The sequence below is a fragment of the Chanodichthys erythropterus genome, chromosome 5 (genome assembly GCF_024489055.1).
Source record: "Chanodichthys erythropterus isolate Z2021 chromosome 5, ASM2448905v1, whole genome shotgun sequence".
NCBI classification, from domain to species: domain Eukaryota; kingdom Metazoa; phylum Chordata; class Actinopteri; order Cypriniformes; family Xenocyprididae; genus Chanodichthys; species Chanodichthys erythropterus.
The window spans coordinates 12,332,574-12,351,243 of NC_090225.1; the positions used below are offsets into that span (position 1 = coordinate 12,332,574).

At 35.9% G+C, this 18,670-nt stretch overlaps 2 protein-coding genes across 8 annotated transcripts in view; one reads left to right on the top strand and one right to left on the bottom strand.

Annotated features, from left to right (window-relative positions):
* Positions 1–10,636, bottom strand: part of srbd1 (S1 RNA binding domain 1) — a 74,747-nt gene extending 64,111 nt beyond the window's left edge. For all 3 annotated transcript variants that reach the window (XM_067386097.1, XM_067386098.1, XM_067386099.1), the window contains exons 1-9: positions 10,319–10,636; positions 10,113–10,184; positions 9,563–9,854; positions 8,450–8,701; positions 8,087–8,253; positions 6,996–7,113; positions 6,741–6,879; positions 4,642–4,738; positions 4,290–4,452 (exon numbers count right to left, since the gene is read on the bottom strand). In XM_067386097.1, coding sequence (XP_067242198.1) covers positions 4,290–4,452; positions 4,642–4,738; positions 6,741–6,879; positions 6,996–7,113; positions 8,087–8,253; positions 8,450–8,701; positions 9,563–9,854; positions 10,113–10,180 — 1,296 coding nt within the window. In that variant the 5' untranslated portion in view covers positions 10,181–10,184; positions 10,319–10,636. The remainder of the gene's footprint in view (positions 1–4,289; positions 4,453–4,641; positions 4,739–6,740; positions 6,880–6,995; positions 7,114–8,086; positions 8,254–8,449; positions 8,702–9,562; positions 9,855–10,112; positions 10,185–10,318) is intronic.
* Positions 10,637–10,706: 70 nt separating this feature from the next.
* Positions 10,707–17,495, top strand: LOC137020019 (lysophosphatidylserine lipase ABHD12-like). 5 transcript variants are annotated; one of them, XM_067385198.1, is made up of 14 exons: positions 12,284–12,436; positions 12,674–12,703; positions 12,890–12,981; positions 13,065–13,158; positions 13,289–13,408; positions 13,978–14,008; positions 14,090–14,135; positions 14,274–14,373; positions 14,505–14,542; positions 15,057–15,145; positions 15,429–15,511; positions 15,656–15,734; positions 15,823–15,947; positions 16,089–17,495. In XM_067385198.1, exons 1-14 carry the CDS (start codon positions 12,351–12,353, stop codon positions 16,114–16,116), a joined length of 1,041 nt encoding a protein of 346 aa, XP_067241299.1. In that variant the 5' UTR covers positions 12,284–12,350; the 3' UTR covers positions 16,117–17,495. The 5 variants fall into 5 exon arrangements, with proteins under 5 accessions (XP_067241300.1, XP_067241298.1, XP_067241299.1 ...); XM_067385195.1 differs by having other exon boundaries at positions 12,285–12,436; positions 14,244–14,373; XM_067385199.1 differs by lacking the exons at positions 12,284–12,436; positions 12,674–12,703 and adding an exon at positions 10,707–10,794 and having other exon boundaries at positions 14,244–14,373.
* Positions 17,496–18,670: the final 1,175 nt, after the last annotated feature.

The window sequence follows — 18,670 nt, forward strand, 5'->3', positions numbered from 1 at the left end:
ATTTTTTCTCCAAATAAAGGCAACTGCATTGCCATGGAACAGAGCAATAGAGGATGGCCTCTACAAAAACAGAAAGAAAGGGTGAACTTTTCACTTCCTATCTTTGCATGTACAGAAAAACAAACATACACAACATGGGGCTCAAAATACAACAATGATCATTCTCCATACAAAATAAATATGATCTCTTGCTTTAGTACGTTTAGTCTTATTGTTTGAATCTCAAACATTTGAACAGGATGATGATATGTAAGTTTTTCTTATTTTGTTTAAAAGATCATATTTTTCATTTATTACTGCCCTCTCGCAACAGAAAATACTTACATGTTTCCCAGAAGACAAAAAAAGTACAATTTATCCTGATCATCCAATTAAAAAAGTCTACACCCCCTGGTTCTTAATGCACCGTGTTTCCTTCTGGAGCATCAGTGAATGTTTGCAGGTTTTGCAACAGCTGAGAAGGGTTCAAACATGCAGAAGATGCTGGAAAACCAAAGAATCTGCTGCAGGACCTAGAGGATTTTTCTGACAAACATTGGACAGTTTAACTGCTCAGGACAAACTAGGGACTCATGAACAACTATTGTTACCTGGTTGATCACTCAGGTAACAATTCCCACTTTAGCAGTAGTGATTACGTGTTGTTCGGAATGAGCAGAAATCATAAATCACTTATAAATCACACCTGTCACAACAGTAGTTCTCCCCTCCAACATGTTTAAAGTTTATGGCACGCCCATCTCATGAATTTGGGTATCAAAATTATTTCCGAACTTCCCAGCGGTAAACACGACATCAGAGGGCGTTCGTGTGCAATTTTCACCTAGGAAACTCGTATTTACGATAATTCCGATAGCACATGAAGGCAGCATAAGAATCAAGGGTATGTAAACTTTTGAAAAGGTTCATTTTTATAAATTACGCTATTATTTTTTCTTGTGGACTATATGTAAACATCTGTTATGTTAAATAGCTTATTTAGGACAGTACTAGATAAAACAAGAACATACAATTTTTATGATCCTTCTTATTTTGTTAAAATTATCATTTTCACAGACTCTACAAGGGGGTATGTAAACTTTTGAGCACAACTGTAAATATATATAAACTATAAATGAGTTCATTAACTTAAAATAAGTTAAGTTAAAATAAAATGTATTTAAACTCATCAAATGAAGTTTTATTTTCTGAATGCTTCTGTCCCCATCTTTTTATCTTTCATCTTTCAATATGTAACATTTTTCAACAGTCAGTTACACCACTAGTGTAGACAGTTCGATTTTGAGTTGAACTTGAATAAAAATGCATACATTTTGCCTAATTTACACAAAGCATCAATGTAACCTCTGTTAATGATGGCATCACTAAGACCAACAAATCCTTTCACCAACCGGTTCACCCTTTCGATATGCGTGTGGAACCCACACGCACACACATCTGTCCTTAATACACTCTCACAACTGATGTGTTAAATTAAACAAGCAAGTATGTGTGTATACACATGCCTCCTGTCAAAATACATTCCACACTGTTCCTTAGCAAAACCACGAAAAGGTTCATTTTAGCCGGAGTGTGACAGCTCACAGGTCACGGCAAACTCAAATTAACACTCACTGACAAACCACGTCAGCAGATTAACAACGGGTAAACTGTATGCTTCACAGGAGATTTCGCCAGCACTCATTCACTCACTCATTCAGCCTCTCTTTCGCTCTTTGTCTCTCTCCCTCTCACCCTCACGCCCTGATCCCCCTCCTTCCTCACAGAGCCCATGAGCGGCTGTCATCATGAAGCAGTGTCTGTCAATCCTAGCCTTTAATACACAGGCACGTGGATGGGGACGTGTCACATATGTTAAGAGGGGGAGATAGGGAATGACTGGGGGACAGGGAAGAGGGTGAGAGAGACGAATAGAGGGAGAAAAGGATGACTGAGTCACTGTGACATGTGGCCCATAACCAACTCTAAGTAAGCGGGTAGCCATGAAGTGAGAGAGGGGGAAGGGGACGCCATTGACACAAACACATTCAGTTAAACTGCGCTGACAGAAGAGCTTTGAAGAGTGGCACGACGACCTGTTTATATGGAACAACACTGTCAGTGTGTGTGGAATAGAGGATTGTGCTCGAGTGTATAACTGTCAAAGATTTGGACAGACCTACTCATTGTTTATTATGACTTTCATACTATTTTAGAATAATAGAACAGCCATGAAATCTAAATAACACAAGTATGGGAATTATGTAGTGACTAAAAATGTTAAATCAAAATTATTACATTTCAGCTTTTTCAAAGTGTCCACCCTATGCAGAGATTTAATGAGCTGTATCCTGAGATGCTTTTTGCATAGGAGTGAGTATATATGCTGGACACTACTATCCACTCCAACTTATTCATTTACAAAAGAGAAATTCATATGCAGGCACAATTTATATTGGTCTACAAAACTAGCAAAAGCATTTTGATGAGAGGGGAGGTTTAAAAAATTAAGATCTTTAAACAACTTTAAATGTGGTTGTCCAAACTTTTGACTGGTAGTGTTAATACGTAGTGCTGGCATTTTAAGTCCCGGGCACCAATATTTTAACGATTCAGAAAAGATGAATGTTGTGATTTGTTGGTTTTCTACCCGTTTCACCACAAGCCTTCCTCAGGAAGAGTAACACAACCAATAATTTCCGTTAATTGAAATAGGTTCAAATAAAATATAAATAAAGTGTCGACTTAGTAACTGACTAAAATAAATTTTGAAAACAAAAAAATTAATTTTAATTTAAGTTAATAGGTACTTAAATTATTTAAAGGTGCCATAGAATTGAAAATTGAATTTACCTTGGCATAGTTAAATAACAAGAGTTCAGTACATGGAAAATTACATACTTAAATTCCATTGTTTCCTCCTTCTTATATAAATCTCATTTGTTTAAAAGACCTCTGAAGAACAGGTGAATCTCAACATAACGACTGTTACATAACAGTCGGGATCATTAATATGTACGCCCCCAATATTTGCATATGCCAGCTCATGTTCAAGTCATTAGACAAGCCAGTATCTTCAGTAAAATCAGGATCTGTGCACAGCAGAATCATCAGACTAGGCAAGCAAGGACAATAGCGAAAAATGGCAGATGGAGCAATAATAACTGACATGATCCATGATATTTTTAGTGATATTTGTAAATTGTCTTTCTAAATGTTTTGTTAGCATGTTGCTAATGTACTGTTAAATGTGGTTAAAATTACCATCGTTTCTTACTGTATTCACGGAGACAACACTGTCGTTATTTTAATTTTTTAAACACTTGCAGTCTGTATAATTCATAAACACAACTTCATTCTTTATAAATCTCTCCAACAGTGTTTAATGTTAGCTTTAGCCACGGAGCACAGCCTCAAACTCATTCAGAATCAAATGTAAACATCCAAATAAATATCATACTTATGCGATTAGACATGTTGCATGACGAACACTTTGTAAAGATCCATTTTGAGGGTTATATTAGCTGTGTGAACTTTGTTTATGCTGTTTAAGGCAGTCGCGAGCTTGGGGGCGGGGAGCGTGAGATTTAAAGGGGCCGCATGCTGAATCGGCACATATTTAATGATGCCCAAAATAGGCAGTTAAAAAAATGAATAAAAAAAAAAAAAAAAACTATGGGGTATTTTGAGCTGAAACTTCACAGACACATTCAGGGGACACCTTAGACTTATATTACATCTTTTGAAAACATGTTCTACGGCACCTTTAAAAAATAAATGAAAGATATAGAGAAATATTTAAAAACCTACAAAAATGACAAAAGCACAACAAAAAAAAAATTGTAAAACTTAAACTAAAATGAAAATGAAAACTAAAAATATAAAAAAATACTATATATAATAATCTACAAAAAAAAAAAATTACTGCCTTTTATTCGAATCATAATTTTCCCAGACCCACTACCCCTTCCTTTCCCAATTATTTGCTGTCCTTTCTCCACTATTCACACTGATAAAAGTGACAAAAGGACCAAAAGAAAAAGAAACCTAATTTTTGACCCCATGGCAATAAATGCTGTCATCATATCTGACATTTTATTATTTAGAAAATATATCATTATGTTAATTATGCAGATAATGAAATAACATTTCACTGTGGAACATTTGTGCAATTTTCCAAGAAAGCAACATCAACGCATGATATTCAAATCTCTGAATGAAAGGAAGATAAAAATAAAATGTTTATAGATCTAAAAGTGTCCTGTCTGCACAGACAATCTGGTATGGAACAAGATAAGAGGTGACTATACCTGATGGTGCTGGATACGCTGGACATCGCAGGTGAAGTCAGTATACAGGCTGAACTTGGCAATGTCCTTCGGTTTGCTCTTCTGATTGCCCTCCTGTGGCTGCTGTTCTTTCAGGGCTGTTTTAGACACTGATGAGTGAATGGTCACTGCACTCCTGTCACACCTGAGAGCATACATATATGCAGAGTCAAACATACACACATAATTAGGACTGACAGGTTAGAAAATGTAAGGGGAGATGCATAATGACAAGAGAGCAAGACAAACAGATAGATGCATATATAATAGAAAGATGATAATTAAGAGGGACTTGAGAGTAGGAGAAAATATTGGGTTTGCTAAAGTGTCTCACAGTGACTGGACAAAGGTGAGAGTCTCTTTGTCCTTTGCAATCATATCTGCCAGGATCTCCTGAACACCCGTGGTCACCTCATTCAGGGTCGACAACCCTACACACAGGAAGTGAAACAGCTGAAATGTCACATAACATCCACAGTTATCAGTGACCCTGCATTAACGTATGAGAACTGCATTGCTTTGGTTGAAAGCGTTGAATAGTTCCGACTCCTGCAAACTTGTACAATACAAATATTCCACATAGTTATAGGGTAATATATGAAAACATTATGTATAACAACGAATCCATAAGAATGCATATAAATGGAAGAAATAGCTAGAAAAAAAATATCACAATTGAAGTCCTTTGCTGCCCTCTACTGACTCAATGCCTTTTATCACTTTTTATTTGATATAGAAATTAAGGAGGCAATGTTGGGACCACAAATCAGTTTCAAGTTGTGGCATCTGAGGTCTGTTGCATTAAGGCAGCTTCAGTTCCTACCCAGTTATGTTTGAGATTATTTTGAGCAAACTCCAGTTTTTGGGCTCAAGACGGTGTTTAGCAGCGTTCACCGGCATGGTAACTTACACTACACGGCTAACCAGGGGTGCGTTTCCTAAAAGCATTGTTAGCCAACTACGGTCGCAAGTTCGGTTGAATTGTATTGGTAACAACGGAACTTGCGACCATAGTTGGCTTTGGGAAAAGCACCCTTGCTCAGGAGCAGGTTTTATTCTGGGTTAGAGATTGCAAACCAAAACTAGGCCAATCAGCTGTGAGCAAAGTGACATATATTGGATGCAATAAAGCAACTCCACCTATATCTCGATTGCTCCAAATTAAAGCAGTTTATTGTGTAAAAATTTTAGACACAAAATTGCCCGTCTTTTGCTGCTTATTTTTTATTGTTTATATTTAATAAACTTTAATTTTGTATAATTCAAATAACATATTCATATTAATTGTCAACTAATGTAATGATTATATTTAAAAATATATACAAGCTTTAATGTATAAAGCTTTTAAACAGATTAAGCTTACATGTATTATTCTGAGCTCTTTGTGAACCTAAAAATTATTTAAATTCAATTGACACATGCATTGATTCAAACACTTCTCAAACTCTCGCTGCAGCAGCAGTGTTTATTCCTGCCTTATCAATGCATTTAAATTCATGATATTTTTCATAATCTTCAACAGTGCCGGCTCTCTCACAAAAAGTAAATCAAACTGATGCCCTCCATGTTCCATGTGATTGGCACTTCAGTTGCCAAAGAATGTTTACACAGAGCATTGCTGTGAGCCCGCTGAACCTGATATAAACTCATTTCAAACAATAGCTGTGTCTCATTTCGAAGGTTGCATCCTCCAGAGGTCGCATTCAAAGGTTGCATACATCATTGAGGCTGTATCATTTCAGAAAAATAAGTAGGACTCTCCGAACGCAACCTTTGAATGCATCCTTCTTTCACAGGAATTCGGAGGATGCATGAGGTGTATCCTTTGCTGCTGCAGATGCTTTGAATCGCATTTATTTTAATCTTTTTTTTTTTTTTTTTAAATGTCAGCGTCGGCAAATAGCCTATACATGTACAAACGAAAATAGGGTGTTAAAATGGAAATATTTTCAAGCTTGTTTTTGATTTAATCTTTGTTCTTCTTAATATCCTCCTCCTTTGTCTCTGTAACATATTTCTGTTGTACATAAGATCCTCAAGCATTAACCAAAATAAAACAAGTATTTTCTTTTTTCTTTTCAAATCACTTTACAAATGTATTAATAATTTTCATTAATTTGCTGAGAGCGCAACAAAGCTGCCGTGAACGCGTTGGCATAGCAACGATATACTTTCGGTTTCCTTTCCTGCCTGTGTGTCCTACTAAGGACGTCTTGTTTAATTCTAGCTAAGAACACTCCATATACTGCATCCTTCACAGGATTCGTCCTCTTGAGGATGCAGCCTTCGAAATTAAATGAAATGAGACACAGCTAATAAACCTACTCTGAAACTCAGAGTTTGTTCAGTTAGCTTCATGCAACAGGCCTCTGGCATACAAGCACCAATATAACATGCAGCTTGCTGCAAGTAGTATACAGAGAGGACTGATACCCTTTGTGTTGGGCTGGATCGAAGAGTGCAGGTCCAGTGACTGGGGTGCCTGAAGCAGAGCCAGCGCAACAGGTTCCAATCCTAGCTCCTTAGCTCGCCGGGCCTTGGACAACTTGCTGCCCTTTTTATAGGGGGCATACTGAAGAAAACACAAAAGGATAGGCTATTATTACATCCCTCACAGACAAAAACCTCACCAAATGATCAAAATTTTATTTCAAAGTAAATAAGCTGAGAAGCTTGTTCTGTTCTCACCACATGGTCTATTTCATCAGCTGTTGTGCAGTTCTTCAGAGCCATTTCCAGCTCTGAAGTAAGGACTCCCTCCTTCTTTAGTGTTTGAGTAACAGATCTGCTCTTCTTGGCCACTGACCTAAGACACATGCAAAAAATTAAGTTGATCCTGTTTGCTTTTCAGTTTGCTTTCTCATTATGAAAAGTGTCTGTTACATTATCAAGTTATACTACGGTTCAAAATTTTTTTAATGTTTTTGAAAGAAGTCTCTTATGCGAACCAAGGCCGCATTTCTTTGGTCAATAATACAGTAAATCAATTACATTGTGAAGTATTAATGCAATTTAAAATTAGTTTTCTATTTTAATATATTAAGGGCCAGATTTATTAACAGCTTGTGCCAGCGCAAACCCTCTTTTGGCATAAAAAAAAATATTGTCAGTTTACTAAAGAAGCACAGTGAAAAACTAACACTGAAAAAGGCACAGACTGGGTTATTTTTGCAGCTTACCTTATTGCATATGCATTTGTAGGCGTTTCCCTTTCAAACGCAAAATTTATTGGAAGAGACTATTTAAATGAATCAGGCAGGGTAATTTACTAAGGTTTTCTTGCCAATGTAATGCATAATTGCTGAATAAAAAATATTAATTTCTTTAAAAAAAAAAATAAAAATGACACTTCCATTGAGAACAATTTTTTTTTCATTACTCAGCTTGATCTCTACTGCCATCTAGAGGTCACACTTGATTTTAGCAACCTAATCAAGGTAACTCAAGCCAATTAATAGCCATATTCAAATATCAGCTTTTTGTGTCATTGAAGACATTCATCTGCTAAAAGCATTTTCATATAGATTAATTAATTGCAAGGAAGCAGTCAGGATATACAGATAAATCCATCCATCCAGTTTCTGTAAAATTATTAAATAAAAAAACTTTATCCAGCAACAAACCAAAACACTTATTCTGTTTCCTTGAAAATTAAAGTATGTCAAACCTGTTACTTAAAATATAAAGTCAGCACTAATTAGTAGATAATTCTGAAAATGAAAGGAAAAAAAAAATCCATTCAGGTCTTTTTTTTTTTTTACTTGTCCTTCCAGTCTTACCGTAACTCTTCAAGAGTCAGCTGCACGTCTCGAACAGCATCTGCATCCATATGGTTAATCAGCTCCTTTCTATAGCGCACCATGAAGGGAATGGTGTTCTCCCCCTGGAAGAGCTGTGCAATATTCATACACACCCACTGCTCCACACCCGTCTTCTCAGCAAGAACCTACATGGGATAACATGGGATGAAAAAAATAAACAGTCTTGAAATATTTGAGTTGCTATTATTGTACTATGTGAGAAGAAAAAGACTGGATTTACAATATAGCGATTAATACTACATTTAACAAACTTTATCAAACTATTTCAAAAACAACACAGAGTCAATCACTATTTCATGTCTCAAGAAATTAATAACCCACCCGAATGGGATCCCAATTCATCTGTAAGTCTTCCACACAGGAATTGTCAGATTTGAGCTTTATAGGTCTTCCCTGGGGCATATTTGTGGTCTTCTGCTTCTTTTGAGCCGGTTCCTCAAAGGTGAAGCTGTCATTTGGCTCCTCTTTTTTCATATTGGGGAAATGTTGGCTGGAGGATGGACCCTCATCAAGCATATCTCCTGGGACAGCTGCATTATTATTGAACTCACTGCTCAAGTTGATGGACAACCTCTAAAATAAGGCAATGGAACAAAAGCAATTTGAGTACATTATATATTAGAACTGCTGACATCTGCTGATGTGAAAACTAATGTCATTGTCAAGATATACTACCATTCAAAAGTCAGAAAGATTTTTTTTTTATTATTTTTTAAATAAGTGTCTTCTGCTCACCAATACTGCATTTATTTGATCAACAATACAGTAAAACATTAATAAAGTAAAATATGAATACAATTTAAAATGACTGTTTTCTATTTTAATTTATTATAAAATGTCATTAATTTCTGTAATAGCAAGGCTGAATACACAGCAGCCATAATTCCAGTTTTCAGTGTCATATGATCCTTCAGAAATTCCCATTTCTTATTATTATCAATGTTGAAAACAGTTGTGCTGGTTAATCTTTTTGTGGAAACTGATTTATTTTTTTTATTTATTTTTTTTTGAATAAAAAAAAAAAAAACCTTCTTTACTGACTTTACTGTCACTTTTGATCAATTTAATGCCTCTTTGCTATTACAGAAATTAATTTCATTCAAAAACAAACAAAAAATGCTACCAACTCCAAACTTCTGAATAGCAGTGTATGTACTGAAAAATGCCAAATTTAGCCAAATAACCAATAGATAAAATTAGAGAACATAGAATATACATAGATTATAGAATCACCAGACATCCCAATGAAGTAAGTGATTTGAGTACATGATGTCTGTGTTGGATAAATTATATTAGCACTGCTGACATGAGTCAGGGTATATCATATTTAGTAATTAGTCAGTTAGAAAAAAGCGGTGGCTTTTATGCAGAGAAAATTACAGTACACTTATTACAAGACAGTTACTGCTGCCGAGTCAAAAACTAAAAACTTGCCTCTTCTTTGACTGTCACATGCTGGTGTGATTCAGGCTTCGGTAGAACTGCATCCTCAGCTTGTTGCTCTGTATTAGTCTTCTCCTTCTTCGCTTTAGGAACCCGTGCAGCTCTTGGCTTCCTCTCTGCTTTAGGTTTTGGCTCTTTAGGTTTGGCCACCCTCTTGGTGACTTTTTTCTTTTCAACGGGATCATCTGTCCCCTTCTGGCACCTTCCTTTAGTTTTGCCTTTGCCAATTAAATTTGGCAACCATTCATCTAACCCCTCACTGTCATCTTTTTGATTGCCTGTTCTGTAACAAGAAATGATTTCTATTATATCCAGAATTCAGGGAGAATAAGAAATAGACGATCTTGTATTTTTTCCATCATTAAGAAAAAGGTTTGTAACAGTCACTACCTAAAATTCAAGAGCATGTATTCAACACTGTTAATCTATTGGCAGAAAGAGCCTAAAGATTGTTTTACTGCACAGTGTTGCATCTTAGTCTCTTTGGAAGCTGTTTTGAACAAAATGAGTTGGACTGTGAAAGCAAAGCAAATGAACTCACGTGTCATCAGATTCATCATCCGTCGCTGGCTCTGTATACACCTTTGCTGTTCTTGTTCTTCGAAGCATGTTTCTGTGGGGAAACAACAAATGAAAACAGACTAAATGACAATAATAAATAAGGATGTGTGGGAGAATAACTCTTAAAACTTGGACGTGGATGTTTTCAACCCAATAATGTTATCTATCTCATTAATACATACTTACATATGTGAGTATGGTAAATATGAAGACCCTTCCTGTCAGTTGTCACGTCAAATGTGTGCAAAGGATTCAGTGCAATGCAAAAGCATGTTTGACGTTGTTGTGGTGGATGTTAAATGTTAGCAAACAGAAAACTGTCTGTAGAATCCGAAAGTCATTTTGAATTTAGCGCGCGAGCACGTTCGTGTAATTTGTCTTAGCTGTTGGTTCTCCAAAAGACCAAGTATTAAACCAGAGAAGTTAACCAACAGAAGTCGCTTTCAGAACTGTTACAATGTTCCTCTGACAGACATTAAACTCTCAGCCATTTCACTGAATGATGCTTTGTAGCAACGACAACGTCAGCAGCAGGAAGTGATGTAGTTAAGGCTCTCGAACGCTTAAAATATATAATAAAGGTTCATCTTCCTGTTTTTTTCCTCAAATTATTTCAGCAGTAACTGTTATACAGAATGAGGAGGTAAACAGGTTTAACATAGGTAGGTAAACATTCTCTATTTATAAATAAGCTACTTTAATTAAATAATTCAACTTTTCAATTTTGGTAAATTAATATATTTGTCAATGGCTCCGTCCGAAAACTGAAAAATGCTGCCTTCAAGGTAGGAAGGCATCAAGGCACGTCCAAATCCAATGTTAGCTTCACTTCCGGTCTCCTTCGCTGCCTTTGCTAGAAAAGCTAGAGAGAAAAAAATTGGCGTCCGAAAGTTGCGGTTAGTGGTCAGTTTGTGAGCAAATGCACGTTTCTGACCAACATTTCCACTTTTGATGTAATTTCTAGCGAGAAATTACTACTGTAGTAATTAAATATTTGTTTAATTCTCACCAAAGCTCGCGCTATTTTGCTGTAGTGTAGATCAGTAAACTGTTACGCTGCCTCAGAAGAAGTCTGTCCGAAATCAGTTTCATGAGGTGCCTTCATGCACAAACGTTGCCTTACAAGTCATTGCCTGACAAGGCAGCGAGGCAGCAAGTCAGCTATCTAGGTTTTCCGATGCAGCCTATATATTAATGGTACTTCCTGATACTTATACAAAAGCCAAAGTTCATTAGAAGAGAAGAGATGTAAAAGTAAGCCACCAAGAGATGTGGAAAAAATATGTTCTTGAACATCTTGCTAAAGTTCCTATTGAGTTATTAAAATTTTAATTTGAATGTTCTTAGAACGTTCAAAACATCCAGTTTGTTAAATGTTTTCAAACGATTTATGTGAACGTTAGATAAAACATTAAGGGAATGTTTTCTCTATTTTGTTATTTTGCAAGTATGGGAATGTTACTTTTGAATGTTCTCTGAACCATCTCAATTAAGTAGTAACGTTTAAAAAAGTAAAATTCAACTAAATGTTTCAGAAAAAAGTTCCATGAATGATGAATACATAACATACGCTACATCAATTTTATACTTTTTATTATTATTATTGCTAATATTTTTAAACATTATTACTGGAAGAATGTTTGTTAATAACTTTGAGAGAACCTTGCCAGAACTTTAGCCATCTGGATGGTAAAAGAGAGCCAAGAGATACATTTTTGCGGAATAGTGTGCTTTGTGCGAGAAAAAAAAAAAAATTTGAATATGAATAATGACACTGTAATCTTCTGATTGAGAATTTCAGCATTAAAATTACTAATGAAGGCTGGTATCACAAATATAACCTTAACTGGGTTATTCTCCATAAAATACACAAAAAATGTGTTTCAATATGTGTATACTTTGCAAAATATGGCTATACAAACATGCTTATTTGTTTTTGGACATTGCTTTACACAGTGGAATATTTATTTCTGTTTTACTTTATTTTCATAACTGATCAAATAAATAAAGCCTATCAAGAGCAGTGTATATTCATAAGTCACACCAAAATTATGTAGCATGTCTTGAGTGAAAAAAAAAAAAAAATTATAATGTGTACATAAGCCCAGTCCATGCTCTTTGCTCTTTACACCCAACCACTTCCGTGAGTTGCATGGTTTGTTTGTCAAGTATTGCCAAAGTCTAAAGTAAACGTTGAGAGTGTTCCCTTCTCTTCAAAATGAAGCGAAGAATCAATACATCTGAAAGAAAAATTCAGTCTGCAGGAAGATTGCAGAAACCTAAGGATTTAAATGAGCATGCAAGGCAAGTCACATTTGCTGTATTGACTTCTTCAAAAGTAATTCAGCATAGACCTGTTTTTGTTTGTGACTGCATGCATAACAACTGCATAAAATTAACAGCAACAAAATCAGGCAATGTCTAACAGATGTATCATTAAGTCCTGAATATGGTTGTAAAAGAAAAGAACCTTTAAAATGTGACTATGAATTTTACTTTAAATCTGCAAAGTTTATAAAAAAAAAACATTGATGTGTATAGGCAACACAAGAAATCAGGAATAAAACTAAGGTAAAACTATGCAGGTTACACTACACTAAGGTTAACTATTTACTATGTACTAAACTACAAAGTTGAGTTGTAAGCAAAGGCAAAGACTAAAACACATTGCATTGGTTTAACAATACATTTGTCTTCACCACATCTTGAATTAATCAGAACTTTTTACACCCAGATTCTGTGCATTTTCTTCTTAAGATCTCAGTGGGTGTGGACTTGGACTAAAATGGGACTTCTTTCAGTGTGCGTGCTTTCTGCAACAGTACCGTTTCTTCTGTATCTCTTCTCTGGTATGCAACTTTTTCCCCAATATTGATGTATTGTACTGTAGTTTATGGATTTTTCCTGTAAATTCATTTGTGTATTTCTCCAGACTATGTTGACCTCAGCCGACCTTCAGATATAGGTCTCAATCACACTATAAATATCTACCTCAAACCCGAGGAGGGAGTGAGAGTGGGCGTGTGGTTAGTTTTAAGCCAACTACATGTTACATATGCACACAACAATATAAACTATGAATCAACAATAACAAATATTGAGGTTGTCAATATTTTCTTTTTCTTTGTTCTTGCATTATACGTAACTAATTTATAGGTATACTGTACCTGAACATAGATGGAAGGAGGCGCAGGGGCAGAATCTAGAGTGGTATGAGAAAGCTCTGGGGGATGGATCACCAATTTTCATCTACCTCCATGGCAATGGGGGTAACAGGCAGGAAACCTTTTAATCAACTTAAAACACAAGAGAACACTTTTTATTTTAAGACTCTGAATCACTTTTTACTAAAGATTACATTTGTAGGCCTTTGATATGCTAAACAGACACTATGCAACGTCTGAACAATTTCTTAGCATTGATCAGTGGGCCTACATATATTTTTTACTTATACATAAACACTGAACTTGTGCATTGAACTTCACACTCCTTTGTACTTTACCTTAGTAAAAACTGGGATGGGCAACTGCAGCATATCACTTAACATTAACTTTCAACCCTTTCGCAACCTCACTATTTAAACAAAATGTCACAGTCCAATGTAACCAAGCATAAAAACTGTAAGTGTGTAAGAACTACCATGATATTATCAACTTGTTTATCTTAAATACAAGTATCACATTGAGTTCCTTTGCAGTTTGTCTTGTTTGATGGTGATATAGACTATTTAAAATCAGTTCTCTTCTAAATCAATAAAGTGATACATTTTGCATTTTATTGAAAAAACATGTAAATAATTTGCTTTTGTCTTGATGCTGTCATGACTTTTGTACCTCAATATACAGATCTGCACCCCATCGTATTGGAATTGCAAATGTGAGCAAACTCACTTATTCATTATGTAGAAAGACTAAGAACGTGAATGGTGATAATGACTGAAGTGTCTTGGCCATACAGGTCTTGAGTGCTGTTGGATATCACGTCTTGGTGTTGGACTACAGAGGTGGGTTAAAATGTTGTCACTTCACTGTAGCCCACAATCACTGGAACTCATTTTAAACTTCATTCATGATTTTTCCATTGCTTACTTAAATGTATTCAAATCTGTTAGGTTTTGGGGACTCCACTGGGGAACCTACAGAGGCCGGTCTGAGTACTGATGCCTTATACTTGTACGACTGGGTTAAGGCACGCAGTGGAAACAGCCTGGTGTGTGTGTGGGGGCACTCGCTTGGTAGTGGGTGTGTAGAATCTGCTTTTTATTGACTTTTGCCACTTCTATAAATATATTAGAAACAAAGATAATACAATATGACTGTAAATTATATATTACATATACAGTATAACAGTAGTATTTTTCTTTTGTCAATAGTGTATCAACTAACACTGCAGTGAAATTACTGGAGCAAGGTAAGAATTTTGCTTATTTTGATGCTCTTATTTGTCTTAGAGTTTCTTCAGTGTTGTTGTCTTGCTTTTTACTTTCACTTGTCATTGTATAGCATAGTAAGCTTGATGTAACGTGTGGCAAAAACGCAGATCTAAATGCGAGGAGTTTATTGAAAAACAAACAAGGCAACAACAGGAAAACCTGGTAACACAGGGAGTTGAGGCACAATCCGTCTACATAAATCCACAGCAAACATCGACTGACAAGGAACGAGGGAAACGCAAGGGCTATACAGTATATAAAAAATGGGTAACAAGCTAACAAGACACACCTGGGAACAATCAGGGAACTAATAACACAATAAAACTACAAGGGACTACAAAACATGGCACAGAAACAGGAAGTAACACAAAAGTCCGAACAAGACATGAGGAACGTATAACACTTCACATATTGTAATTATACATTTCCTGACTGTAAGGAATGGTGTTTCTTGAAAGTATCTTGATAAAAAAACTGCAAATTTCTTGACAGGAAAACAGTTTGATGGAATAATACTTGAGGGTGCATTCCTGACTGGGCGATTGGCACCTAATCAAGTTTTTCAACACCCTTTTTCCTGGGTAAGTAACATTTAGGATCTTAGAAATCATGGAAAAACAACTCCTGACAAATGGGTTTCAGATATTTTCATTTGAGATATTTTTATTTTATTGATCATTTTTAAATATTTTTAAAAACCCTTCCTTTTACAGCGTTGTAATTGGTATTTTTATACAAAGTAAAATGTACTTGAAATCTGAACATTTTAATTCTGATGAAATTTAAAGTTCATTTATATTTACATGGACAAACCACACAAGATAATATGGGTCATTAATCATAGATTGGTACATTTTTCTCCAGTTTTATTGGAAGTTCCCATACATTCAGTTCTTCCTTTTCAATCCACTGAAAAACAACATTGTGGAATTTCCAACTGAGAAGAAGTATGTGACATTGTTTCACTAAAGTAATTAATATATATTTAACAATATGAGTAGAAATGTGATTGGAATAGTATGCCAGTGTTATGTTAAATATGAAAAATTAATGTACATTTTTCATCTCACTTTTCTTTCTTTTTTTGATAGTTTGCAGAAAATTAGGACTCCCATTATGATTCTCCATGCTGAAGATGACCATTTAGTACCCTTCGCCACAGCTCAAGAGGTTTGAGTTTGTGTGTATAAAACTTAATTTACCTTGTAAAAAAATCATTTGGACATCTTTGCTTTAAATTACATTTATTCTGGTTCAGATTTATAGAATCGCAAAAAAGGCCCAGAACTCAGATGAACGGGTCAAGCTGGTACCATTTAAAGGATCGCTTGGATATCTTCATAATGGGCTGTATAAAGACCCTGGTTTGCCAAATATCATAAGGTGATGTCATGGTTGAATATTAGTTATTATTAATTTTAAGATTTCAAAGAATTTTCATAAGAGATACAAGGTACTAGGTGTAACATGTTGCAAGTAAAGATAGCTCTGGAGAAAAACAAATGCCTATGTTTATTATTACAGGGAGTTTGTGCAGTCACTGAAGGCATGAGACAGACGCATAGGAGGAGAAGGATTCACACCAAGAAAGATCAATCTAAATAGCTGTTTTCTGTAACTGGTGTTGTAACTGTAAATTCAGAATTGTTGTAAACAGTATGCACTTCTTTGATAAAAACATTGTAATGTCTGAAGTATATACCGAATTTCTCCCATTAGGGTAAATTTATTGACTTGTTATGAGAATACAGTGCGGGAGCTTATTGATGTTAAAAAGAGTTAAGCGCAATAAACCTCGAAAAGAACCATTTTGGTGAGTATATTTACATAAACCATATATGGTTCTTAGCGGGGCAGCAGTAGTTAATCAAACAACAAGAGAAAAAGAGAAAATCACTCACTGCTCTTTGATTCAATAACTTAAGCTTTAATATGAATCAATGTAGGTCATATATATATATTTTAATTATTCAATTCATTCCGAATAGTAGTGTCCAGTGTCCACACTGTCGACAGACTTTATGTTGTCTGATGTTTAATACACGTCCACAGCAAGTTGAATATGATACATTTCTGTAAGCTAATTAATAAAGCAATTTATAAAACATACCAATGAAGACTTTGAAAGCAGATTTCTTCATGAGTGCACTGCACCCGAAGTCAATCGATTTGACCTCCATGGTGTCCTGGTTTATCACCAGGTTCTTCAATTTGATGACCTGGTTGAAGACGCCGCACTCGCAGCAAATGTTAGCAGCGTTGATGATCTGCTGCATAACATGTCTTGCTGTCCTCTCATTGAGTCTTCCTGCGTGGAGCTCATGAAGCTCAACAAGTCCATGCAAGGCAAGGGCCGCTCCATAATCATGAAGTAGTGGTCTGTTGTCCTGCCACTCCAGCAATTTAATTATCTGAGGAACGCTGGGCCTTATTGGCCATTAATATCAGGCTGATCTCCATAGGGAGGCAGAGTTCACAAAAAATTTTGTAGCCTGTGATTAACATTAATATAAGATGTTATAAATTGAAAACAGTGGCTGTGAATCAATAACATAGGAGTGCAGTCTACTCACCACTTTGAAATATGGTCCCTTCACTGAAAATTTCACAGCCACCTGATCGACAAAACAATAACAAGAATTAACAATGTGCACAGAGCAATATATGCTCTCAATGACAAATGCGGAACAGTTGGTTCATGCATTCATGACCTCAAGACTAGATTATTGTAACGCTCTACTGGGTGGTTGTTCTGCTCGGCTTTTAAACAAACTACAGTTGGTTCAAAATGCGGCAGCTAGAGTTCTTACTAGAACCAGAAAGTATGACCATATTAGCCCAGTTCTGTCAACATTACATTGGCTCCCTATTAAACATCGTATAGATTTTAAAATCTTGCTACTTACTTATAAAGCTCTAAATGGTTTAGCTCCCCAGTACCTAAGTGAGCTCTTAATGCATTATAGTCCTTCACGTTTATTGCGATCTCAGAATTTAGGCCAGTTGATAATACCCAGAATATCAAAATCAACTGAAGGCGGCAGATCATTTTCCTATTTAGCACCTAAACTCTGGAACAATCTTCCTAGCATTGTTCGGGAAGCAGACACACTCTGTCAGTTTAAATCTAGACTAAAAACACATCTCTTTGCTCTTGCATACACATAACACATTATCAATACATTAACATTTTTCAAATCCGTTAAAGGATTGTTACGCTGCAATAATTAGGTCGGCCGGAACCGAGAACATTTCCTATAACACTAGATATACCTGTACATCAGAACAAGAATGGCATCTACGCTAATATCTGTCTCTCTGCTTATCCTGAGGTTTGCCGGGTGCTGGATCCAGGCCGTATCCAGGTCAGATGGAGAACCTGCGTCTGGACCTGACTACAACGTAGCCCAGGATCCCCGTATCCGCTTACATATATTTATATATAATCGATTTTTAAACTCTATAATAAAAATGTACAATTCAGATTTTGATCTCCATATACATTTACATATATATATCTTCCAAGGGGTTTTTTCCCTCCTAGGACTTTTTTCCCAGTGCTAGCACGCTGGGTTTTTCTCCTAGGGGGTTTTTTCCACCCCTGGAAGTCAGCCGACATTGGCTTAATGTAGCACCATCTTGTATATGTTACATATTACCACGCTTGTTTGTACAGTTTTAACCACTTCCCTTTTTTTTTCTGTGCTTCTAATATGTAAAGCTGCTTTGAAACAATTACCAATTGTAAAAGCGCTATATAAATAAATTTGACTTGACTTGACTTGACAGAGGTCAGTCATATCATGCCAGTCATGTATCCAGAACATATATGGAAAGTTTTGGCCAAGCTTGTGGCCAAATGTATAACACCTGTAAATGTCTATTAAATGATAAATCCAGCCTCACTCTGGTAGTCCTTCTCAGCTCTGCTTTGAAGAAAATGGAGAGTGGGCCACTTTCAGAAGCTCCTCTTGCTTTTTTCCCCCTCTCTCTCCCTCCATCAGTCTCAGCAGCACCAACAGGCATCTCATCAAGTCGGTGAGGATGAGGATGGTTCTCCGCCATGTTTGTGGTATATTTGAGTAGTACTTAAGGTTCATGTACAC

Bases quoted from the DNA above. Each gene is read 5' to 3' on its own strand.
- LOC137020019 (XM_067385195.1), top strand. From the start codon at position 12,351: ATGAAGCGAAGAATCAATACATCTGAAAGAAAAATTCAGTCTGCAGGA. The intron at 14,009-14,089 runs GTGAGCAAACTC...TTGGCCATACAG, and splicing joins ATCGTATTGGAATTGCAAAT to GTCTTGAGTGCTGTTGGATA. The intron at 15,948-16,088 runs GTGATGTCATGG...TTATTATTACAG, and splicing joins GGTTTGCCAAATATCATAAG to GGAGTTTGTGCAGTCACTGA.